This window comes from Odocoileus virginianus, chromosome 1, assembly GCF_023699985.2.
Source record: "Odocoileus virginianus isolate 20LAN1187 ecotype Illinois chromosome 1, Ovbor_1.2, whole genome shotgun sequence".
NCBI lineage: Eukaryota > Metazoa > Chordata > Mammalia > Artiodactyla > Cervidae > Odocoileus > Odocoileus virginianus.
In genome coordinates this window covers 41,882,359-41,907,466 of record NC_069674.1, presented here as the reverse complement: position 1 = coordinate 41,907,466, position 25,108 = coordinate 41,882,359, and the positions used below count along the sequence as shown (strand labels likewise).

General features: G+C 49.6%; 1 protein-coding gene across 10 annotated transcripts in view; it reads left to right on the top strand.

Annotated features, from left to right (window-relative positions):
• TNS3 (tensin 3) overlaps positions 1–24,268 on the top strand; it is a 220,812-nt gene extending 196,544 nt beyond the window's left edge. For all 10 annotated transcript variants that reach the window (XM_070467284.1, XM_070467278.1, XM_070467272.1 and 7 more), the window contains 11 exons: positions 1,277–1,448; positions 2,842–3,443; positions 4,529–4,615; positions 8,902–9,033; positions 12,117–12,212; positions 12,922–12,999; positions 13,758–13,835; positions 17,593–17,761; positions 19,859–19,927; positions 20,028–20,054; positions 21,451–24,268. In XM_070467284.1, coding sequence (XP_070323385.1) covers positions 1,277–1,448; positions 2,842–3,443; positions 4,529–4,615; positions 8,902–9,033; positions 12,117–12,212; positions 12,922–12,999; positions 13,758–13,835; positions 17,593–17,761; positions 19,859–19,927; positions 20,028–20,054; positions 21,451–21,595 — 1,655 coding nt within the window. In that variant the 3' untranslated portion in view covers positions 21,596–24,268. The remainder of the gene's footprint in view (positions 1–1,276; positions 1,449–2,841; positions 3,444–4,528; positions 4,616–8,901; positions 9,034–12,116; positions 12,213–12,921; positions 13,000–13,757; positions 13,836–17,592; positions 17,762–19,858; positions 19,928–20,027; positions 20,055–21,450) is intronic.
• Positions 24,269–25,108: the final 840 nt, after the last annotated feature.

Below are 25,108 nucleotides of genomic sequence, written 5' to 3'. Positions count from 1 at the left end.
CTCTGGTGAAATTCTCTCTTGTCTTTTATTTTCTGAAACATTTTCAGTTTGGTGCTGAATTGCTTAGTCAGTCAGTCGTGTCAGACTCTTAGTGACCCCATGGACTGTAGCCCACCAGGCTCCTCTGTCCATGGGATTCTCTAGGCAAGAATACTCGAGTGGGTTGCCATTTCCTCCTCCAGGGGATCTTCCCAACACAGGGATCAAACCTGCGTCTCTGGCATCTCTTTCATTGGCAAGTGAATTCTTTACCACTAAGCCACTGCAGCTTCCCTTTTAAAATCTGTGCCTTTTAACTCCAGTGTTTGTATTAACCTGTGGGTGTGTTTTCCTTTTTTTTTTTTCATTTTTTGTTTTGTTTTTTATGTTTTTGTTTTGTTACCTGGAATGCCTGATCAGTTTTTTAAATAAATATTTTATATTGTGTCCAAAAATTATAGACAAATTGATAGATGGATAGATAGCTGTTAGATGGTTGGATAAATGGATGGATGAGTGGATGGATGGATAGATAGGTGGATGGACTATGATGGATAGAGCTCAGTAACATGAGTAATGTGAAATTTTTTCAGCTTTATTATTTTCTGATCAATCCTCCCTTGTTTTAAGGCAGAAAGCAAAATAACTTGTATTTCTCATAGTGTTATTTTATTATTTATTGACTATGGTAGATTTGTCTAGTTCTCAAAAATTAGTTTTTAAAAGTATTTTGCATATTTTTAAAAATATGCAGAAATAGTAGTGATGCTAGACTGTAAGCAGGGTGGACATCTGGTCAGTGGAACATGTGAAGTTGCCTGGGGTTTGTAGGGTGTCAGGCAGGGTTTCCTGGTGTTCGGTTTCTCATCCTCCCTTGACAAGAGTCAGGCCAGGTGGTCTTTGCACCTCCTGGGGTTGAAGACATTGCAGGCAGGGCTGTGCTCGCGGAGGAAAGTGTTAGCCAAAAGCACACGACTCATCAGTTGCCCACCCACCCCACAGCTGCTGGTTTGCACTTTCTTTGGTTTGCATGGAGACCTTGCCATTTCTAGAGTGAGAAATGGTTTATCTCATTGGGGCGGTAAGTGTATCAGAGTAAACTGGTCCTCAGCTTACTCACTGACGATACTCATGAGTATGTGTTGACAGCCGCAGGGACCAGCCAGCTATTTCCCCTTTGGAAATGTACTGGGAAAGAGGAGCCTACACTTGGTGGAGTCAGGTCACCTCCTTCTGCAGCAGAAAGCGTCGCAAGTGGCACTGCTGCTTACAGTCTGCTCATGTTTCCTTGCTCCAGAACCCCGAGGCTGCCCTGAGATTCTCAGTCATTCTGTGGGGATGTCAGAGAGCCCTGCTGGACCCAAACCCACGATGCTCCGGGCCGACATGCCCACGGCGCCCTCCTTCCAGCGGGCATTCACATCCTCCTGCACCATTTCTGGCAACAGCCCCAGCCAGCGGAGAGGGAGGTAAGGTGGTCATTGAACCAAACACAGGCTGCTCTTACAGACCCCAGCCTGAACACCACAGAGGGAAGGGGCAGGGGTCTCGTCCTCCACACGACACTGGGCCGCCTTGTGCACTGACAGCCACCGGTCTTCAAAAATGCAGTCAAAGTAAAAACTCCTGTGTCCACCTTCACTTTTAGAGGTGGGGTGCTCAAGGAACACACTGCTGTTAGAGTCTGGGCCCAGCAGCCAGTTAAGGACTGTGAAGGCATTGTCTGAGCTGAGGCTGGAAAACGGGGTACAGTGGTCAAGCTAGGAGGGAGCCTGCCCAGGGCTGCAGGCTGGGGGTGGGGAGGGCAGGCAGGATGCACTGCTCTCAGGGGAAAAAAGGAATTTGTGCTAGTGTTTGGGAAAGCCTGGGGTGTAGAGGGTCATGGACAAAGAGAAATGTCCTATTTCTGCTTCACAAAGGACTGCCCTAGTGCAAATTCACATGCTCAGGGTAGGAAGCATTTCTTAGTCTTTTACTTGTGGGCACATTGCTCTGCAGTTATCACCCTGAATCCCACCTCATTTCTTTACAAAGAAAGGGGCACATTGCATATCAGGACTTAACATTACACACACAGCAAATACGTGTTTGCTAGTGAGATATACGTGTTACTTGTCTTTCTATATTTCTAAATATAGTTTCCAATATTCTTTTTATAATGAAGTTGATTCATTTTTAATTGAAGGATAATTGCTTTACAATATTGTGTTGGTGTCTGCCAAACATCAGCATGAATCAGCCGTAGATATACCTGTGCCCCCTCCTTTCTGAACCTCCTCCAGGATTCTTACTGTTGGAATTTCCCATTTCTGACATGGTAATCTCTTGTGTTCTTACTGGTATCCTTAATCAGTCAGTGGTCCTGCAAGCACTTACTGAAAATTGACTGTGTGCGGACCGATGTTGGGCCTGGGGAAGAAGAAAGCCAGGGGAAGGGGTTTAAGCAGGTACCTGGTTGGTGCCTGTGTGTTGGGACCAGAGGAAGGACACTACTAATCCCTGTCGCATGGACACGGGCAGGGAGGGCTTCAAAGTCAGGACGCAGTGGAGCTGCGGCTTGAACTGAAGAGAAGAGGGGACTTTGCAAGTCAGAGTGGAAAGGAAGAGGCACACAGGCTATAGAGGCAGGGAGGACTGAGCATCTGGGGTGAATGGTCAGGTGGAAGGCTGGAGAAGCAGGGCCTGAGTTCTGACATTTGGGGAGCCCCACGCTGCTGCAAGGGGAACCTCAGTACCCTGCCTCTCGTCCCCGTCATGTGGGAACCAATGCTAATTCCTGGGCTAATTAGACTAATTTCCCTAATTAACCAATGCTAATTCTCCCTGGATATGTCATTGTCTTGCCGTTTGTGTTTTGAACAGCCCTTCCTCAGCTGAGCACCAGTGGGTGGAGAACAGCCCCAAGTCCACGCTGACCCTCCTGGGGGGCAGCCGGCCTGGCAAGGATGGCCCCGTGCGGCCCCACTTCCCGCCTACCGACCTCCAGACATCCTTCCACGGCCCCGAGCTGTCCCTGGCGGAGCCTCCGGAAGCTCTGGGTCCCCCGAGCAGCCAGGCCTTCCTGAGCTTCAGCACTGCCCCAATGACGGGAGGTGGGCTCCCCGCTGGGGAGGACGCCGGGGCCTTGCTGGCCAATTCCCACGGAGCAGCCCAGGCCCCCGGCAACCCACTGACAGCAGCTGAGGCTGCCGACAACAGCTTCCTGTCCCACAGCTTTCTCACGGTGGCGCCTGGACACAGCGGCCACCACAGCCCGGTCCTGCAGGGCCCGGGACTGGCTCTGCCCGGGCAGCCACCCCTTCCCGAGAAGAAGCGGACCTCAGAGGGAGATCGGTCTTTTGGCTCCGTCTCGCCATCCTCCAGCGGCTTCTCCAGTCCTCACAGCGGGAGTACCATGAGCATCCCTTTTCCAAACATCATCCCGGACTTTTCCAAGGCCGCCGAGGGGGCAGCACCTTTCCCAGGTACGTGCGTCTCCATGGGTAGGGCCCATCCTTGTGCTCAAGCCTGCGCTTGGGCAGGGAAGCACCTGGGGTTACGGCTCGGCCTGCCCAGTGAGCACCAGTGCTGTTACTGGGCTGAGTGCCTTGACAGAAGAATCCATAGCCTTCAAGGGGGCTTTTCCATCTCACTGTAATAAAGTTACTTACTGTATCCAATTCTGTGACCCCATGGACTGTAGCCTGCCAGGCTCCTCTGTCCATGGAATTCTCCAGGCAAAAATACAGGCATAGGTTGCCATGCCTTCCTCCGGCGGATCTTCCTAATTCCGGGACCAAACCCACATGTCCCACATTGCAGGCGGATTCTTTACCAACTGAGCCACCAGGGAATCCTAGCCTAGCCCAAAGGAAAATAACAATCTAGAGCTGCCTCTTAATTCACCTGGGCTTGCCAGGTGACCCTAGTGGTAAAGAACCCTTTTCCCAGTGCCGGCGACTCAATCCCTGAGGCGGAAAGATTCCTTGGAGGAGGAAATGACAGCCTGCTCCAGTATTCTTGCCTGGAGAATCCCATGGACAGAGGAACTTGGTGGGCTATTGTCTATAAAGTTGCAGAGTCAGACATGACTGAGCATGCACACACTTCTGCATTTATTCATATTCGATTTCATTCAGCAGCAGAAAATGCTGGTTGTATAGAACCACGGTGGTTCTATCTTTTTCCCTTCCACTTGGAGTCAGTGCTCTGTAATAGTAATTAAAAAATTAAACAAATGCATTTGAAATTTAATTGTCTAGTGTTTCAAATGTAGAAGAAAGAGTTAGACACTGATAGGAGTGAGGGACCCCAGCCTTGCTCTGCGTGCTTCCTGTCTTTCTAACTACGTGTGGGTGAAATGGGGAGCCTGATCATGGAGGCGTCCTGCTGTCTTCGTGTTTTCTGTTATCAAACAGCCACTCCCTGCTCCGTGTCAGGCTTCTCCCCTGCAGTTAAATAGAGCGCTCTCACCTGGGGTGGGACTTTGAACTTCTAGGTCCCCTTAAGGTGAGAGGTTGCAATTAAAAAATGCCCTTCACAGTTACTGTTTTTAAATTTTGTTTTGCAGATAATCCAGGTGATAAGCACGTGTCTGTGAACTTTGTTCAGGACACATCCAAGTTCTGGTACAAGGCGGACATCTCCAGAGAGCAAGGTACGTGGGCCAGATGAGGACCCTGTGCCTAGGGTAGGAGTGTCGGGGAGGCATCACCTGGGGATGGATGAGTTAGAGCAAGGCCTGCACTTCATTACCCACCTCGGGGGAAAGGCCACGACCTTTAAGTTTTTATTGTAAAACATCATTCCTAAGGAGGGAGCCAGCCAGCAAGGGCACCAGCCATGATCATTCCAGTGTTGGGGTGTAATTTCTGGTGGCTTCCACCAGCCAAGGTCTAGCCGGTGTTGCCCGTGATGGCCACAGATTGTGATGAGATGTCATGGGTCCCAGCCTCAAGGGGAAGTCAAGGGGAAGAAGTGTCTTTCCTATTAATGGGCACACCTGCCTGTGTCACATCAGAAGGACAGACTGCCGGCAGCCTTAGCCCAGTTCTCACACACACAGCACAGTGACTCTGGGTGTGCAGTTCAGTCTTAAGACAGCTGGCAAATATGAGAAATGGTTAATACTGTTGAGCAGCTAAGTTGCATGTCACTTTTTACTAGAACATGAATGTAAGAGATGTCCCAGAAGGAAGCTGGCATGCCGTTGGTGGTGGGCCCTCTGGGACAGGCCCTTAGGCGAACAGCACTCCTTCAGCAGAAATTCCTGGGGTCCCTGCGAGGTGCTGTCATCCTCCCTGGAGGTGATGCCTGTGGACTCATCACTCCCAGGCCTGTCTCGGAGAGGATGATGTGGAACTGGCTGGGGGGCTGGCAGACGCTGGTCAGGATGCCCAGGAAGGCGGTTCCCCAGGGTGGCTGGGGGTGCTGGACTGAGAAAGGGGATGGCGGGTCTTCCAGTGGCCAGGCGTGCTAAACACATGGTGAACCGCTGCTCTGTGCTGGGATCTCAACTTGGGGAAGAAAGTGAGAACTGCTCTCCTGGGGAATTCTTCAGAAATGCCTGGATGTGAATAGTTAAATGGCTGGAAAACAGCGCCGTCCAACTTTTTCATAGAAATTCTTATACTCAATTAGGCAGATAATAAAAATGGTAAGAATGTGCCTTTCTTCCCATGAGCTCAATGGACCCATTGTCATGTCGTGTGGGGGGAGCCCTCTTGGCCCGGAGCGGCTTCTGAGTCCCTGAATTGGCCTTTGTGTTGTGGGCGCTCACCACGTCTCAGGCTCTGGTGTGGCCAGATGCCGTTCCTGTCCCCTCCCTGCTCTGGTTGCAAGAGTCCCCTTAGCTCTAGTGCCCAGTGCCTCATCCAGCCCACAGACCCTGAGAGGTGCTCATTGAGGACCTTGTTCTAGAGTATTCTAAACAGACCACCCTACTCCAGCGGCTCAGCCTTTCAGACCCGGGTGAAGGCTGGGCTGGACTGTCTCCTTCTCTGAATGAAGAGGCAGGCTTGGCTGGAGTGTGCCCGGCGGGTCCTGCAAGACAGGGATGGCACAGCCTGCCTCATAGCGTGTGGGGGAGAGACTCTGGGTGGAGGGAGCCTCCCTTGCTGGCATCTGCTAGGCAGTAGGAGTCCTTGTTGTCATTTGCCTAATCTTGCTGTGCTTATTCGCTCATTTATGTCCGACTCTTTGCGACCCCATGGACTGTAGCCCGCCAGGCTCCTCTGTCCATGGGATTCTCCAGGCAAGAATACTGGAGTGGGTTGCCATGCCCTCCTCTAGGGGATCTTCCCAACCCAGAGATCCAACCCAGGTCTCCCGCACTGCAGGGGGATTCTTTACCATCTGAGCCACCTTAGCCACGCATTTAAAAATATTTCTTTGGGGTGGACCCCATCTCAAAATAGCTAATATGTGCATGGGGCATTGATTTTTCCAATTGAACTCCAAAAGCGGAACCTCTTCTATTTTCTGGATATTTTGTGCGGACAGCACCTACACAGACGAATGCTCTGGTGGGTGTGCCAACTTCACCAAATGGAAGAAAGCCTCTTGTGGGTTTTGTTGTAACTGCTGGGATGTGCTGTTTTCTGGAAAAACTGTGATGAAATTTCAGGGAGATGCAGCAGGGGGAGGAAACTTATAGCCTGTTTTGGGGCACAGCTGTTCACATATTACTATGGAAAGGTTAGTTCCTTAGGAGTTTTTTTAAAGGTGAACATAAAAACCTCAGGAGAAAAGGGGCTCTAAAGTAAAGTAGAAAAAAAATTTTAAATTTATTTATTTTGGGCTGCACTGGGTCTTCGTTGCTTTATGTAGGCTTTCTCTAGTTACAGCGAGCCAGGGCTACTTTTCATTGCAGCGGTGCGTGGGCTGCTCATTGTGGTGGCTTCTCTTGTTGCGGAGCACAGACTCTGGGTGCTCGGGCTTCAGTACTTGCAGCACTTGGGCTGAGTAGTTGTGGTTCACGGGCTTAGTTGCTCCGAGCACGGCATGTGGAAACTTCCCAGACCAGGGGTCGAACCCGTGTCCCCTGCGTTGGCAGGCAGATTCGTATCCACTGTGCCAGAAGGGAAAGCCTAAAGTAGAAATTAAGTGTGACGTACCAGCTGCGCTCTCTGGTCTCTGCTCCAGCATCCTTGAAAGCTCCGGCTGCAGGGAGAGAGGTGATACGGATGCGGCTGCTGCCCCTGCAGCCACGCGGCAGACCTGGCCTTGCCCCTGGAGGTACACTAGCTCATTCACACAACTCAGCAAAGGTTCATTTCTGTTTCAGAAACAATGAGTCCAGCATGGCCCTCAGGCTCTCTTGTGCCCAGGTGGCCTGGTGATGGGTGGAGAAGGGGAGGCCTAAGAGGGGAGAATGGGCCAGAGAGGAGCCAGCCTTCCCTCCGCCACCCAGAAGTCTGCTGCCCACGAGGCTGGGGCACTTCTTTGTACCACAGTGAAGTAAAATCATGACTTACAAAGAAAAGGCTCTGGTGAGGTTATCACAATTGAAAAAGATAACTTCTGTAAGTGATCTTTCTCCTATTTTAAAAAAATAACATGTTCAGCCCCCATAATCAGAAAACATGCTATGAGACAAGACCTGCTGCATGGGCCTGGGTCCCTGGTGTCTGCTCCCCATCCGTCTTGGGGTGCCAGAGCAGCAGGTAGGCTGTGGCTCCACGTGTCAGACTTGCACCCCTGGGGTCACACCAGGCCCCCTCCCCTTAGAGAGCATGTGCTTTTCTCTGCTTCTTCCCCACCATGTGCATAAGCTCGTGCTTAGGGCCTGTCCTGCCAGGGGCTGGAGCAGTGCATGGAAGAAGGTGTAGAAGAAACTGGCTGTTTTGTCTGCAACCAAGCAAATGCCATGTTGTAGGGATGGGGCTGGAGTCAGGGTACACAGAGGGCCTGGAACAGGGGGCTCTCTGGGGTTATTTCCTGTTGCTGGCTGTGCTTCCAGCCACTCCCGGGTTAATGTCCGGTCCACTCTACTCCAGACAGGGCCTTGGGCTCTACAGAAAGGTGGCATTCCCATGGCTATCATTGTGTAGTGCTTTGTACTTTAAATCCCTAGTTTTCTTGTCATAAAATATATAAAAGAAATCTTGAGAGGTGTTCTGGTTACTGGAGAAAATTCTCACTGGTGTCTGGGCCTCATCAACTTTAGGATACTGTGACGCTAACCCATCCCTCTTTTTTCCTGTATCCTGAGCCCAGGACCTGGGAGGCTGGACTTTGAACTGCAAAGGGAGGGATATTAGAGCTCCCTGTGTTCCAGCCTCACTGGGGCAGATGGCAGGGGCAGCGCCAGGTGCATTTCATGGCCCTCACTGGCCACATCAAACAGGGGTTCACAGCCTCATCCAGACTGGAAACAACTGGCCACAATCACCACCCCTGCCTCAGAGCTGCGGGACGGAGGGCCACCTACGGCCACCCCCTGGGCCAAGTCTTGGGACTTATTAAATATTCAGTAACTTTGGGGGCACATCCACAGTCTTCAGAAAGTATGATTGGAAATTTCTTTCCTCCTATGGAAAGTTGAAAGCGCACGTTCCAAAATCTCTAAGAACAGTGCCACGCAGGGAGCCGTAGGACAGGGCCACGGCGGGGACCAAGGGGCAGCCCTGCCTGACCCCCTGCTCCTCGCGCTGTGTGTGGAGGCCTGGGCTGGCGGGAACCAGGGGGCCTCGGCTTCCTGGGCTGTCAGGTGGGGTCGTCGCTTGGGCTTCAAAGATGCTGCGGGGTTAACAGGAGTTGAGTGTGGAGGCAGCACCTTTGTGATCTGAAGGATGGGCCACCCTGTGCCCCTGTGTCTTTGACAGTCAGGCCCCCACGGGACTTCGGGTCACTGCAGGCTCCCTTACCCTTGTCATGGCCATAAGTGGGGTCAGGCCGTGGCGTCCCCTGCAGACACTCACGTCCCTCCGCTCCCCTCCGCAGCCATCGCCATGCTGAAGGACAAGGAGCCCGGGTCCTTCATCGTCAGGGACAGCCACTCCTTCCGAGGCGCCTACGGCCTGGCCATGAAGGTGGCCACACCGCCGCCCTCTGTGCTGCAGATGAACAAGAAAGGTGGGTCCTGCTCGGCTCAGCGGGCCCTCGCCTGCCAGTTTCCTTTGTCCCCATGAGGTGGTGGATGACCTGCAACAGCACTCATAGGTTTTCTTCTTAGTATTTATTTTTTTCAGGTGTATTTTAGTAAGTACTGTCCTAACTCAAGAAGAAAGGTTAATTTTTTTAAATTTCCTTTTTTTTTTTTAACTTGTTTTGATGGGTGATCCATCCCATTGTTCAGATAACAGAACAATAAAGCAAGGCCTCTGATCAAGAGTCTTTGTTTCCATTTTCAGCCCTGTCTGCCTCAGTCCCCTCTTGCCTCCTGTGGGTAAACATCTGTTATAAATTCCTGTGTCTTCTATCTATCTATTCAGTGCACACGAATAGGCATTTTTCCTTTTCTCTTACATAGAAGGTGGCATACAGTATACACGGTTCTTGTTCCTACACCCTGTAGAGTATTTTGATGGATTGAAGATGAGGCCAGTGCAAGCCTGAAGTCTTTAGACTCTCCCTTCCCAGGGGAAAGGACAAAGACTTCCTCCATCTCTTGTCCAACATTGCACTGGTGGCAAATTCTAGCTGAATAATGTGTAGTGCAGGCAGGGCTTCTTCTGACCTTTGAAATGTTTTCAGTCGGGAACATAACCAGGTACAAAAGAGTTTGCAATGCCTACATGCATAGGTAAACATTATTATGAAGCCGACATGCATGTATCCAACCACAGGTGACAACCTTGTGGGGAAGCCCCTATGTGCCCTTTTCTGTGTTTCATAATCCATCACCACCATGGCTTTTTGGTTTCCAAGGATACTGGATTTAACTAGTTAAGGCCCTTCCAGTGACCCCGTGTCCTTCTGACATACCCACGTTAGCCCGTGAGTGCTCCAGTTTTCTGAAAGCAAGCGTGTTTTAGGCCTACCTTGTACTTCCCCTCCTCCAGCCATTTCTCTAAAGATCCTTGGTTCTTTATATTGGGGAAGAGTATCTAGAAACCAAAATCTGATCTCTAGGTTTGATCTTTGGTATCAGAGTATCACTCCTTCTCCCTAGGACCTGAGCTAGGGAATGTGAAAAGTGAAAGTGTTGGTCACTCAGTTGTGTCCGACTCTGCAGCCCTGTGGACTGCAGCCCACCAGGCTCCTCTTTCCATGGGATTCTCCAGGCAAGAATACTGGAGTGGGTTGCCATTTCCTCCTCCAGGGGATCTTCCCAACCCAGGATAGAACTCATGTTTCTTACATCTCCTACATTAGCAGGCAGGTTCTTCATCCAACTAACGCCACCTGGGAAACCTGTCGAAAAAAATTCCTGAGCTCATGCTGATAACCACCCTTTCAAATAAAATATCAACAGGTCTTTTCTCACTGCTCCCTCAAGGACAAGCTTGGTTCCCAACAAAGCAATAGACTTTCTCCCTTCCTCTGTCCCCTAATATATGGCTTCTGGTTTATTCTTTTTTTTTTTTAGTCTCATCCTACCCTCTGTACCTTTTTTTTTTTTAACTAACTATGCCACAAACTCTAAGGAACGGGAAAAGATTCTTTTCCCATAAATGGAGATTGTGGGCTGGAATGTCAGCAGGTCACATGACTCTTCCTGGGGCACCTGGGCTTACCTGGGTGAGGGAAGGGTGGACCAGAATGAGTGCAGATTCTGCCCCCTTGGTGTTCAGGTGGAGCTTTCAAAGCTAGGTCAAACTTTTTGTTCCTGCATGTGTTGTCTTTTTTGGAAATACAGATGGTGGTGTATAATTCTTAACTTCCAGGCATGCATCCTGCCTCTAAGGTCAATATTGACTCGGTCTTCAGGTGAAGGCGACAAAATGGAGGATTTTAGAATAGCAGATTTCTGGACATGCAGCGTTGCTGGTGTCCTCTTGGTGAAATTTTATCTGGCTGCCAAGTCTTCAATCAGCCCTTGGATCTGGCATTTGGATTTCACAATATAAGGACAGATCTGAGAGGAGAGTTGACTAAACCAGGAGAAAGCCCAGCAAGTCACCAGCCACCCCTGGTACCCCCGAGACAGAACAGCGACAGACGTGTGGCGGGGGCTGTTCTCCAAACCCCTACACAGCTGGTTTCCCACTGAGTCACTTCTCACCACCGGCATCCAGACCACACTCCGGGTCTCCCTTCAGTTTAGAAGCCATGGATCATTTTCCTCCCACAGCTGAATGGCAAAATGTTCCTTTCCCCATTTTTATTCAGTACTGCCTTTTATGGAATCTGATCATTTCCTTTCCTACCAGCTATACTGCCCCTGCGCAATGCTGACACTGATGTTGATACTTGTCACTGTTGTTTATAATAAGCATTATCAGGGAAGCTGCTGTGGGCCAGGTGTGGGGCCCAAATCTGCCTCTAGCAGATCCAGCCATCAGAAATGTTAGAAGTTACAGCAGACACATTCCTATGGAAACCCGTTCCCATGGAGACACATTCCCAGGGAGGGTGCTGAAGGAGGTAGGACAGAGACACAGCACAGCGTGAGGGTCTGTGGGATTCATTAGCACAGAGCAGTGACTTCTTTCTCTTCTGTTATTTGTACTTTTCCACAACCAGACAGTTTGCCGTTCTGTGGTTTTTCAGGATGCACTTTCTTTTTGGGCTTGTGGGCTGGCATGAACACAGTGTAGTAGCAGTATGATTAGAAGGCTTGCTTTCAGGAGGGGCTTGGGTACCTGACTCCTGGCTAAATCTTACCCAGAACTCTGGCACCCTTCCAGCTCTTTCCAGTGATTCATTCTTGGACATCATGCTGTGTCTGGGTCCTAAGCTCTCTTAGGAGGTGAAGGAGCTGGAGGTCCGTGTTCTGAGTTCTTAGCTGCTCATTCCCATAACTGGGAATTCCGCAGAATGTTTGAAGCTCTTTCCCAAGGATTCCTCCACCTCCAGTCATGGTCACTGGAGGGAGTTCTAGCTGCCCATCCAGGCAGTGCTCAGCCACTGTCCTGTAATCCAGCTTCTATTTCTGGAGTGGTTATTGGCAGCCTACCTGTTGCAGGGGCCAGATTCTCCTTCGTGCTCTCTCATCCTTCCATGCTCTCATTTTAAAAAATACTCTTCTCTTTCTTTTAAATCTCTCCCCACAGCTGGAGATTTGGCCAATGAACTTGTTCGGCATTTTTTGATTGAGTGCACTCCAAAAGGAGTGCGGTTGAAAGGGTGCTCCAATGAACCATATTTCGGTAAGTGGCTGAGCGCCTGACATGGTGTCTGAACCCATGAGCTCCCTCTGCTTGGTCCATCACTCTGCTGGGGCTTCACTCAGAGCATCTACTTTTCATCCCCGTTTTTAGATCCATCAATTATCACTTATAAAATAAACTGGATATGAATTGTTCTTAAAAGCATTCTTAAATCTAGGCAAATAAAATGCACCATGCTAGAACTGGAAATGCAGGTTCCATCAGGTATGGTCCATGCAAGCAAACAGGGAAGTATGGACAAAGTTTCCGGGAGTCCACCGGGCACAAGGAAAGCACAGATTCCCGGTGAGAAGAGATATTTTTTGACCCTGTAGGCATGTCCAAAAGATGGCATGCACTCACAAGCAGAGCTTGAGCAAACCAAAGCATCATCTTACAGAGATAATTCAGTGGTGCCAGTGGGAACTGTCTCAGAATCGGCAGACTGTGTGACTTGTTCTTTATAAATTGGCAATGGCATATCTTTGGTGAGAATCATCTGTAGTTCCCGTTACCTGCCCCTTCGCCGTCTGCTGAACTTGCTACTCCACTGAAGCTTTGCACAAATTCCCACAGTTATGGAGTATGCAGTTTGCTGAAAATATAAGGTGTCATCCTTTACAGCAGCCTCCTTTCAGTAGATGAGTTGGCTGAGCAATGCAGTATTTAGGGCTGTGTTCACTCCTGTCTGTTCTTCATCCATTCACAGGGAGCCTGACGGCTTTGGTGTGTCAGCATTCCATTACGCCCTTGGCTTTGCCCTGCAAACTGCTCATTCCGGATAGAGGTACGCTGCCAGGGCCCCTGGGCTGCTCTGGCTCTCTGTGTGGGGTCATGCACAGGGTGTTGGAATCCATAGAGATTCAGTGAGAAAAATCAGACCAAAACTTCCTTTCCATCACATGTCTGTGGGTAAACCCTGAATAGGTCAGGTCAGGTAAGAAGAGGTGACCCACTGCCCCTCAGCCTCCACTCATATCTTTATATCTTGGCTTTGTGAAAAGCTCCTATGGAGCAAAGATTCTGTAGCTCAGAAGTATAAAATGCTTGGACTCAGAGACCTGCAAGGTCATTTACATTTCATTTTTATAATTCTACAAAATCAGAAAAATGTTGATATTGTTGACTTTAGGTGCTAGATGAACTATTCTCTTTACCTCTGTGTTTGTTTCAAACTATCCATGAGAAAAGAATTTTTAAAAATAGCACCCATAGCATATGATCAGGCCTATCCCTGCTTTCCTAGGCCATCTCAAGTTCACATAATTGCATTATGTTCCATAAAGATGATTAATTTAAAATAGAGGCAGATGTGACTTACCTTTCAAAATGTAATTGTTCGTATAAATTAATTCTTAGATGAGAAGGGTAGTTTTCTCGCCTGTGCCATCCCAGATTTTGCTTGAAATGTGATGATGGCTTCTCTGGGTGCAGCTCTTTTCACCAGGAGGAAGGCCCAGCTCTGCATAGCCTGTCTGTCACCCTCTGGGATGCAGTCATGAGCATCCACATTGTCATACATTTTCTTGCTCCTTCTTCCTGCAGATCCGTTGGAGGAAATAGCCGAAAATCCTCAGCAAACGGCAGCCAACTCTGCGGCCGAGCTGCTGAAGCAAGGGGCAGGTCAGTCCTCGATGTGTTTTCCTCTCCTGCTGGCTCCTGGGCAGAGATGGGATTCTTTTCTTGCCTGCAGTCTGGGTTCCTTTCCTTGGTGTGTCAGGGGAGGCTTCCTTCTGTAGAAGCCACTACAGGGCTGGGCTGGGAGCAGCGGGGCAAGTGTCCTGGCAGCCGGGCCAGGACTCCACAGGTGGAACAAGACCAAATTCAGTGGTATAAAAGTCACAGCCTGTGTTTCATTCGGGGAAATGGTCAGACAGACTGTGGATAATGTGCCCCTCCAGCGGATATATAGTAAAGTGATCAATGAGCCCACAGTTTGACCCAGGCTGACACCAACCCCCAGACAGTGAGCTACTGGGGGTACTGTTTTCTTATTAATAGATTTTATTTTTTAGCACAGTTTTGGGTTCACAGCAAAATTGAGAGGGTGCTGCAGAGGTTTCTCACATACCCCCTTCCCCCACACATAGGCACAGCCTCTCTCAATTAACAACATCCTCCGTCAGGTGGGACATTTGTTAGAGTTGATGAACCTACACCGACCCATCTCAGTCACCTGGAGATGACATAGTTTACATTACTGTTCACTCCTGGTGTACATTCCATGCATGCGTGCTAAGTCGCTTCATTTGTGTCCTACTCCTTGAGACCCCATGGACTCTAGCCTGCCAGGCTCCTCTGTCAGTGGAGATTTCCCAGGTAAGAATACTGGAGTGGGTTGTCATGCCCTCCTCCAGGGGTTCTTTGGGACCCAGGGATCGAACCTGAGTCTCTCATGTCTGCATTGGCAGGCAGGTTCTTTACCACGAGCGCCACCTGGGAAGCCCATGGTTTTGGACAAATGTTTAATGACATGTACCCACCATTGTAGTATCATACAGAATAGTTACACTGCCCTAAACATCCTCTGTGCTCCACCTGCTCATCCCTCCTCCCAAATCCTGGCAAACCAATCCTTTTATTGTCTTTGGTTTCACTTTTCCAGAATTTCATATGATTAGAATCATACAGTATGTGGAGCCTTTTCAGATTGGATTCTTTCACTTAGTATTATGCATTTAAGAGTCCTCCATGTCTTTTTAGGGCCTTAGAGCTGTTTCCTTTTAGTGCTGAATAATATTCCATTGTCTGGATATCACGCTTTATCCATTCACCCACTGAAGGACATCTTGAATGCTTATATGTTTTGGTAATTGTGAATAAAATTGCTATAAACATCCACATGCAGGTTTTCATGTGGACGTAATTGTCAACTCCTTTGGATAAGTATCAAGGAGCACAGTTGCTGGATCAGATGGTAAGAGTATGTTTATTTTGTGAGAAACCACCAAACTGTCTTCCCAAGTGGCTGCACCATTTTGCATTCCCACAGCAATGCATGAGACTCCCTCCTGTTCCACACCCTCCCAGCAGTTGATGTTGTCAGTGTCCTGGATTTTGGTCATTCAAAATAGGTGGTTAGTGGTTTCTCATTGTCATTTAAATTTGCATCTTCCCAATGACATGGCGTGGAGCAGCTTTCATGTACTTGTCTGCCATCTTCATATCTTCTTTGGTAAGGTGTCTGTTAAGGTTGTTTGTCCATTTTTCGATAGGGTTGTTTGTTTTCTTACTGTTAAATTTTAAGAGTTCTTTGTATATTTTGGTAACAGTTCTTTGTGAGATTTGTGTTTTTGCAAATACTTTGTCCTAGGAGGCCGCTTGTCTTCTCATCCTCTTGACAGTGTCTCTCAGAGCAAAAGTTTTTAATTTTAATGAAGCCCAGTTTATCATTACTTCTTTTCATGGATCATGTCTTTTGTATCTAGAAACTTATCACCAAAGTAATCTCAATTTTCTCCTGTCTTATAAGAGTTTTATAGTTTACATTTTACATTTACGTCTGTTCTATTTTGAGTTAATTTTTGTGGTGGGTTTAAGGTCTGTGTTTGGATTGATTGTTTTTGCATGTGGATGTCCAGTTGTTCCAGCACCATTTGTGGAAAAAGACTGTCTTTGCTACATTGTATCTCCTTTGTTCCTTTGTCAAGATCAACTGACTATATTTATATGGGTCTATTTCTGGACCCTCTATTCTGTTCTGTTCATCTGTTTATCTTATTGTTTCACCAATACCACACTGTCTTGATTACTGGCATTTTATAGTAAGTCTTAAAGTCAGGTATTAATAGTATCAGTCCTCTCATTTGGTTCTTCTCCTTCAACATTGTATTGACTTCCCTGGGTCTTTTGTTCTCTGTATAAACTTTAGAGTAGGTTTGTTCATACCCACAGAGTAAGTTGCTGTAATTTAGATGGGGATTTCATTGCCTCTACAGACCATGTTGGGAAGAACTGACATCTTAATTATATATTGAGTTTTCCTATTCATGAATGTGGAATATTTAGATTAGTTCTTTGCTTTTATTAGTGGGAGTTTTGTAGTTTTCCTCATATAGATCTTGTACCTACAATATTTTATTAGACTTATACCTATTTCATTTTGGGGGTGCTAATATAAATTGGGATTGTGTTTTTAACTCCAAATTCCTCTTGTTCTTAGGGAAGTGATTAACTTGTATATTTACCTTATATCCTGCAGCCTTGATGTAATTGCTTATTAGTTTCAGGCCAGGCCATTTTTGCAGCATTAGACGCAGTCCTAGTGATCCCAGCTTAAGAGGGCTGTGGACAAGCCACAGGGTTCTTGTGGGTGTGCCCTGCATCTTGACACCAGGGACACTGTACTTTATTTCTATTCTTCTTAACCCACCTTCGTGGTTATGTGGCAGCGCACCTACCAATAGGTGTGACTGCTGCCCAGTCTCAGAAGTTGGGGTGGAGGCGGAGCCAGTTCCTGGCCAGGCCTCCAGGGAGACTCTCCCAAAGGAAGACAGCCTGGGTGAGGACACAGCCCGGTTAATCGCTTAATCGTTCCAGTCACAGGAAAGCACTTTCGCTTCTGTTTAGTGAATATCTAGAGGCCTTTTAGAGACAGAGTGAAGATATCCCTACTCACTCTCAGAGCTGCATCTGGCAGAGTGGGGAATGAAAGCAGCTCCGTTCCTGGGAGGGACACATCCCTGGGGAGTAGCCAGGCGAGATCTCGGCTCCTACACAACTGAACTTGAGGCAGAGTCTGAATGTCCCATGGTCACAACAACCCATTAACTTATGCAGGGAGCTATGCTCAGAAGGCCTTCAGGCTGTTTACAAAGCCTCATTCACAATCGGCTATTTGCCTCTCCAAGGGGTGATGGTAATGGACAAGCCCTCAGCCCCCCGCAGTGTGGGGATGGGACAGGCTGTCCCAGCTCTTTGCCTGCAGACTGTATTCTGAGTCACTGCAAGTCATTCGTTCTCAGCAGCTCTTTCTGGATGCCTTTGCTTTTAGAACTCCATGCAGGGTGGATATTTAGGGTCCAGACGGCATGCTCCCCTCTCGGGATGTTTCCTTAACTGCAGGTGTGGTTGGGCTCTTTTCCTATCTGGCCCACACTGAGGCTGAGGAGGTGCCTCCAGTCCCCCCATCCCCCCAGGGATGCCAGGTATAAATAATGTAGCAGAGGTGGAAACGCATCCTGACCAGTGGGCGAAGTCTCCTTGCCCCAGTGCTGGTGTGTGTGTCTCTGAGTCACTCACTCTCCACGCCTTTGGAATTAGAAATAAAGGGCGCTTGCCTCAGATACACTTGGCCACGAATTTATGCACGTCATTCATAAGCCCCAGGGCCCTTGTGTCTGGCAAACGCATTAACGCTGCTTCCCCCTGTGTCTTCCAGCCTGCAATGTGTGGTACCTGAACTCCGTGGAGATGGAGTCCCTCACGGGCCACCAAGCCATCCAGAAGGCCCTGAGCATGACCCTAGTCCAGGAGCCGCCTCCCTTGTCCACAGTCGTGCACTTCAAGGTGTCAGCCCAGGGCATCACCCTGACGGACAACCAGAGGAAGTGAGTGTGCCCAGCGGCCGGTCTGCTGGGTGGGTGCGCAAGGCTTCTGGCCTCACCTGGGGTTAGACCTCCTACCAGCTCTGCCCAGGCCCCTGGACATGTGGTGGTCATCCCAGCAGAGCTCTGCGGTCCAGGAACAAATCAATGACCCGGTCAGTCTGTGCTTTATCCTGATGTTCAGTATGTCCTCAGAGACACATATAAACTATTAACATTTGGCCCACATGCTGATTTTTTAAGGAATCAGTAAAATTTTTTAAAAAGACACAGAGATCTTTGAGTATCTCTTTGATACACACAGAGTGTGTATGTAATCTGCAAATGCAAAGATCTTATAAGTCATTTCTGCAGAAACACTCAGTGACTATGATAGACTCTCCTCATCTTTGCTTTAGTGTCATTACTTCTAACAGTTGGTTATCCTGTTTCAGGTAAGAGTGTGACCTTGATAGATACTATTTCAGTAGTTAATGTTAATATATATTATGTAATAGATATAATATAAAAAAATAATTTATGTTAATAATTATTAACTGTTATATAGATACTGTACAGTACTCTATCTTAGTTAGCAACATTTGAAATCTAGGCAGATGCTGTTTCAGTTTCTAGGGACTTCCCTCCAAGCTGTCACTGAATAGGTTCCAGATACGCAGAGATTCATAGAGAAGGGGGCACTTGTCGAGCTCCAGCCGGAGCACAGAGCAGGGTTAGGTGCCTGGACAGAGCAGTGGCAGACATGCTCCTTCCACGAGCAGAGCCTTTGACCTCAAGATCAAAGGCATTTCAGAGGCAGTTTTTTATTTGCTATGGAAACAGCCTGCTGTGGTTAATGAGGGAGCCCAATCAGCTGCCCTAAAAGCAGAGTGGTGGCAGGAGCTTCGAGGGGTAGGCCGCCACCAGTCCCCACGCCGGCTGGAAAGGCAGCGCCCATCCCAGTGCCCGAGGAGCTCTTTCCAGCATGACCGCTGCTTCAGAGCTAGTCCTGGGCTTGGGAGGGGCTCTGAACCACTGCTCTCAGGATGAAATAGGTGGGGAGTGTGGGGTGTGAGTTCTGCCACTCAAATTGGGGTCCTCGCTCCCCTTTTGATCCAAGTGGTCCGCATAGCAGGTCCCGCATGCCTTACAGTCGGTTCCCTCACTTTTCAAGCTGCACCGAGGTAAGTGTCTTGGAATGTTTGTGACTCGAATGAAATAGACACAAACTGCCAGCCTGGCTCAGCCGAAGCGTGGACACAGGGTCGGGCGGGACAGCACGGCTCCTTCCTTTGCAGACTCTATTTTCTTCTGCTACCGGTGTTCTCTTTGTGAACCTCTAGTTTCCCCGGGTGCTTACAAAACCCTGGGGATGGGCTGGGCCCACAGCACTCAGGATCTTTCTTTTTGCCAGAGACAGAGCATGCCTATACAGCTGATGCTGGATAAAGGGGGCTGTGTCCTCAGCATCCCCCATGGAAAGGTGCCTGGCTCTGCCCACGCCTTTCCCTCATGCTGGCCTCTGGGGACACCACCTTCCTCAGGAGGAGGGGGCACTTGTCCAGCCGGAGTGGGGCACACAGGGCTGGCCGTGAAGCAAAGGACGAGTGACCGGGGCTGGGAGCAGTACAGAGGGGTCCTCTGATGGTTCCCCCCAGCAGCTGTACTGGCCTGGCATTAGCAGCACCTCCCAGTGGATTTAATGTGCATAGTTTACAGCAGGCCGATAGATCCCTCATGGGGATGACTAGGCTCCTCTCGCAGGAGAATGGTGGGCTATACTGAAGCCCTTTTCACAGGCAGTCATCTAAGGCTCTAGACAGTTGGTGGTTTCCTGGGATGAAGGCAAGAAGGCCAGGCCTCACTCAGTTTGATGCAGTTTCTCCATTTTGCTCCTCACGGTGCTTGCCTTCACCCCAAGACTTGCTCCTTCCCAAACACCAAGCTTCATATGTCTGCTGATTTCTAACAAATGTACACTCTACTCTTCTCTCCAGATGACCAGTAAAAGCATAAAATAGGCTTCTGTCCCCCCAAACGTGCTCATGGGGGGCCCTCCTAGGGCAGCACTGTCACTGCAAGACCCCAGTGATGGGCTCATGCTCCCCTGTGTCTCTGCAGGCTCTTCTTCAGGAGACACTACCCCGTGAGCAGCGTGATCTTCTGTGCGCTGGATCCACAGGACAGAAAGTAAGATGCCCGTATCCCTACTAAGCGATGCACATGCTTCCTTGGCTTTTTAAGTTAATAAAGAAATTAACGTGACTCTTCTCTTTCTCTGATTTACAAGGTGGGTCACAGACGGCCCTTGCTCGAGGTACGTTGCCAGCCTGCCTTTATCCTCTCTCAGTTGACACTCACTCCACTCCAGATCTCCAAAGAGGAAGATGACAAATAATGCTTATGGGTTTGAATTTGGCTTTAAACAAAAATGCGAGTGTTCTTTTTATGCAGAAAGGGCCTGCCGAGGGTTAACTTTTCTGTTTGCTCTTCTCTGAATGAGCAACACTTCCATTTGACCCATAAAATAGGGTATAAATAGCATGAAGCAGATTGCATGGCGTTTCTGGCAGTGGAGGAGGGGGTTGGTTGGTGTGTTAAGAGGGAGGGCCGCGTGGGTGCAGTAGGCGTCAGTGCTTCCCAGATGAGAGGGAGCACGGCTGTCCCCCAGCCCTGCTGCCCGTGTAACCTCAGATCCTCCAGAGCTGTCTACACCCCCACAGGTGGGCATCTCCATGTCACCTAAATTTGATGACCCCAAATGTCTCACCACAGGAGCCCTTGCCTGGGATTCCGATTTTGTGTTTGTAACTTTGTCTCAGCATCTGATAAAGTGCTAGGAGGCCTCCCCAGGCCCCCAGAAGGGGCAGTACCTCCGGGCCACCCCAACTCTGGCTCTTAGGACCAATTGCACTCCCCACACGTGGGCTGTGCTGCCCTGGAGGGTCGCTTGAGAGCCATCGGCCTGTCCCTCCTGTGGGGTGGAACCTACTCAGGTCAGATAAAAACATCCTTCATTTCTCTGAGAAAGAGAAGAAGGACCTTAGATAAGGGATAATCCAGGGATTTGGGTTTGGATAATGGTAGTTATTGTGTTGTTTGGGCCTCACAAAAGCTTATTCAGAAAAAATAGATTGTGCTGTTCTTTTAGACAGTTTCCTCTCCTGCACATATGTGGCCCGGGCAGGGAGCCCCTGGTGTGTTTTTAGAAGCCCTGTCCTCCAGCCCCAGTGGCTGGGAGTGTGGGCATCTAGGCAGAGCCCCCCCAACCCCAGGAACTGAGACTGGGGTGCTGGCATCCGCAAGTGTGTGTGCCTGTCTGCGCCCGTCTGCTCTGATGGTGTGAGGAGAGAACAGGCAGCTCCTGTGGTGGAGCAGAGGTCCTCCCCAGAGACTCGGGACTGGTGCCCAGGAGCTGACGGGTCTGGAGGGTTCCAGCCAGGCTGGACCCAAGTCTTCAGTTCAGATCCCAGTCTCATGGCCGGCCCTCCCCAGCCCTGCCCCTCAGCTTCCTCCCCTGCGAAGTCTGGGCACAGCATCCTCCCTGCTGCCATGGAGGGGGTGTGCAGGCAGGTGTCTGGCAGGGGATATGGTCCCGAGATTTTGGAGAGGTGGTAGTTAGAGGCGATAATGGTGAGGGAAGAAGCGGAGGCATGCACCCTGTGGGAGGGGTGGGCCTCGGCCGGCATGCTGACCCACCTTTCCTGTTGCAGAGTCTTTGGATTTGTGGCCCGGAAGCAGGGCAGCGCCACGGACAACGTGTGCCACCTGTTTGCAGAGCATGACCCCGAGCAGCCGGCCAGTGCCATCGTCAACTTCGTGTCAAAGGTCATGATCGGCTCCCCTAAGAAGATCTGAGCCCTCACAGCCCAGAGACTCCAGAGGGGCCGACGTGACCTTGGTAGTCCAGCACCAGGAGGGGAAGGGGCTCCTTCGACTTTTCAAACATGAGAACAAACAACCTTGCCGCCTGTAGCCTCTGTTGAGGGGCACAGCTCATGGATGCATTTCTGTAGCCCAGTGCTTTCTGGGCAGAGGAAGTTGGACATCAGGTGCACCCATCCAGTCCCTGCTTGGGAAAGAACCATTCAAGGAGACGTGGGGACCCCTGTTCCTCTCACTCTGGTGTTTATGGGAAGGAGGGGAGTCCAACCCGCTCCCCGTGACCCTGAGTGCCTCATCACTGCCATGTCAGAGCATTCCTGACCAGTGGACATGCCAGGGCCTCTGTCCTCCCACAATGGAGATATTGATTAACCTGAGAAGGGGATGCATGTTGGTTGAAGGTTCGTGCAGGTCAGGCCCTCCTGGAGCACTATGGCATCATGGGCGAGGGGACGATGTGATGGGCGGTGAGGACAAGAAAGGTCACATTGGTCACGGTGAGGCCAGAGTCCAAGCGTGGGGACAGCTCCCCATCTCCGCTCACATACCAGGTCTGAATGGTGCACTGGGCCATGAGAGGGGAAAGTGAGAAGATAGGAGGAAAGCCTCATTTCCATATAATTTATATTTTACTTTTGCCACGTTATTTATGATAACAGTTTGCCACTGTTATGCTGTACTGGTGTCTACATGCTGCCGTCTGCCAAGGTCAGGGTTATAAGACAAGTGTCTACCCCCGGTCAGATGCACCAGGAGTGCAGTGTGGACTCTTGGCCATGCTCTCAGCCGTCATTGCCCGAGGGCGCCTGCCAAAACTGGCTTTGCCTCAAGCAGCCTTCCAAATGCTTGACCATCCATATTTGGTTTCCACAAGCAGCCTTTCGAATGCTTGACCATCCACATGTGGTTTCCTGGCTGCAGATACAGCCTTTCTGGGGAGGAAGGTCTTGAGGGGTGGGACACGATTAGTTTGAGACTCAGGCCTGCTCTGCATCGCTGTCCTCGGCCGTCGGGGCCTGGGAAAGATCACCGCCCTAGAACCGTTCACCTGCAGGAGTGCTTATCTGTCTCCACCCTACCTGTTGTCTCCCATTGGGATCCATGTGTTCTGGCACCTGAGCAAGGGGAGGTGTTCTAACACTCTTTCCCAGCTCTTCCGCATCATCTTAGGCACCAAATCAGGCATGCTGTTTATGCCGATGTGCATGTTGCTAAGCGGAGGTCTGTCCACCTGAATCTGTCAGTGGTCAGAGGTTTGGGAGAAGCCAGTGGTCCTGCAGGCTCCCCAGAGCAAGAGACAGAGCTGCACAACATCGTCATAAAGCCCCCGTCTCCTTCCCCATCGCCCCAGACGTTCATGCTGCAGCTCTCCATCCCCAGAGAACTGTCCATCTCCTCTGCTTCCCAAATCAAGCACCAGCTCTTCAAACACCAGGAATCACCGCAGCAGTCATCACGCTAGTGTTTGGAAATGTGCTCTGTGGATTCTTTGTTTCTAAAGTGGGGCAGAGACAGTCAGTGACAGGAGAGGTGGGATCCACCGAATCCAGTGGGCACTGTTTGTGTGTGTGAGTGTGTATGTGTGAAAGCAGGTGGGTGAGTCCACTGTTTAGCTCCTATTGATGCACCAACACAAGTGCCTCATTTTTGTGCCAAATGTCTGCCTTGGTCCTTGTGGACCCTTTTCTCTGACGCGTGGTGGCGTGGCCAAGGAGAACGTGCCGGTGTCTCCCAGAGGCCTGATGCCTTGGTTGCTGGGGTGGGAGCGTCTAGCATTTCAGTTTTTCATTTACAGCAGAACTCAGTGAAGAGGAGCAGAGTTTTGTACTGGCCCCCAAAGGGGCCTCCTCCTGAGATGCTGGTCCACAAGTTTGATGCAGAGGCTGCAAGCCAGGTCCTTTATCCTTCTGACAGAGGAAGAAAGGGCTCATGAGGGGTTCCGGACTTAGTAGCATCAACTTCCCCAATCACAGAGGGACGTTCTCCTGCCCCTGGCTGTCCTCGTCCAGATCACGCAAGCCATGACATTTGATTTTTAAACTTCTACTCTCAGTGGTCAAGGAAGTTTCCTCCCAGCAACCGGCTCCCTCTGGAGTAAGGAATGAAAGGAATCTAGTTTCCTGGTTTCTGAGGAGCTGGTACAACAGTGTGTTACATATGCATAAAATGGAACAAGACAAGTCCATGAACTTTGTGCTCAGACCTTGGGCAGCCCCACCACCAACACTGGCTCTGGGCAGACAGGGAGGGAACATCCCCAGGCATCTGGGGTGCCCATGGGCACAGGGGTACTGTCCTGGATTGTGCACAAGGACTGCACCCCACTAGCATCATAGCCTCATAGCCAGAGCCTGTTAACCTGCTCATTAACCTATGCTGTATTCCTCCAGTGTTAACCTGTAAACGTATTAAGTCACATCGCATTTAAGGGTCTCCATGTGTATTCTCGGCATCAGAGACCTCATTGTCTCCTTCTCTGCCTTACCTAGTAGTGGATATTTTTACTTATATTGTAAAGAATATATCCAGTATGTAAATGAATGTTCTATAAATCCTTTGTATAGTCATTTTTTCTGCTCTTTAAATATCACCTCTATTCAGAGTATAATAAAAGTATAAACTTGATAAGCCTCACTGAGGCAAGCATTTGTGGTGTTAGATGGAAGTACCCCACAGGGTGTATGCAAGTGTGGATGGGTGTGTGTTCATGTCTGAATATGCCTGTGTGTGTGTGTATCTGTGAGTTTGAAGGGGATTGTGTATGAATGAGTGGATTCACTTACAAACATATTGTATATTTTTCCTTCAGGAATATAGTTTGATTTCTGCCCAGAGACTTGGAAATTTTATTCAGAGATTTTAAGAATTTAATAATGACGTGGTATTGATCATAGGTGCTGCTACGTTTTTGATGTTGATATAAAGCCCCTAATCCAGTAGCTGTAGGAGGAAGCTCCTAGTGTAGATCAGCCTCTAATGGGACTTCCCATGTGTTTAACTAGAGAGGGTGCTGAACCTGAATATAAAAAGTCCAGTTGTGTCCGACTCTTTGTGACCCCATTGACTGTAGCCTGCCAGGCTCCTCTGTCCATGGAATTCTCCAGACCAGAATACTGGAGTGGGTAGCTGTTCCCTTCTCCAAGGAATCTTCCCAACCCCGGGATCAAACCCAGGTCTCCCACGTTGCAGGCGGATTCTTTACTATATAAAGAATAGTATATTCTTCCCACCAGAGAAGCCCCCAAAGTCCAGTGGGTTCACTTATTTTTTTTCAATAGATGCTGGTGACAGCCCCAGCACAGCCCTATAGGCTCTCGTGGGCTTGTGGGGCTCATCCCCCAACTAGGTGGAGCCCTACTGTGCTGGCTTTCCGCCCTCTAGGGTAGGTTCTTTCCTCAGCTGGAGCAGAAGAAGCCATGGGGATTAAGCCACTTGGATGGTGGCTTCAGTTCCACCGGCTATGCCAGAGCCTGCAACAAGAAAGGA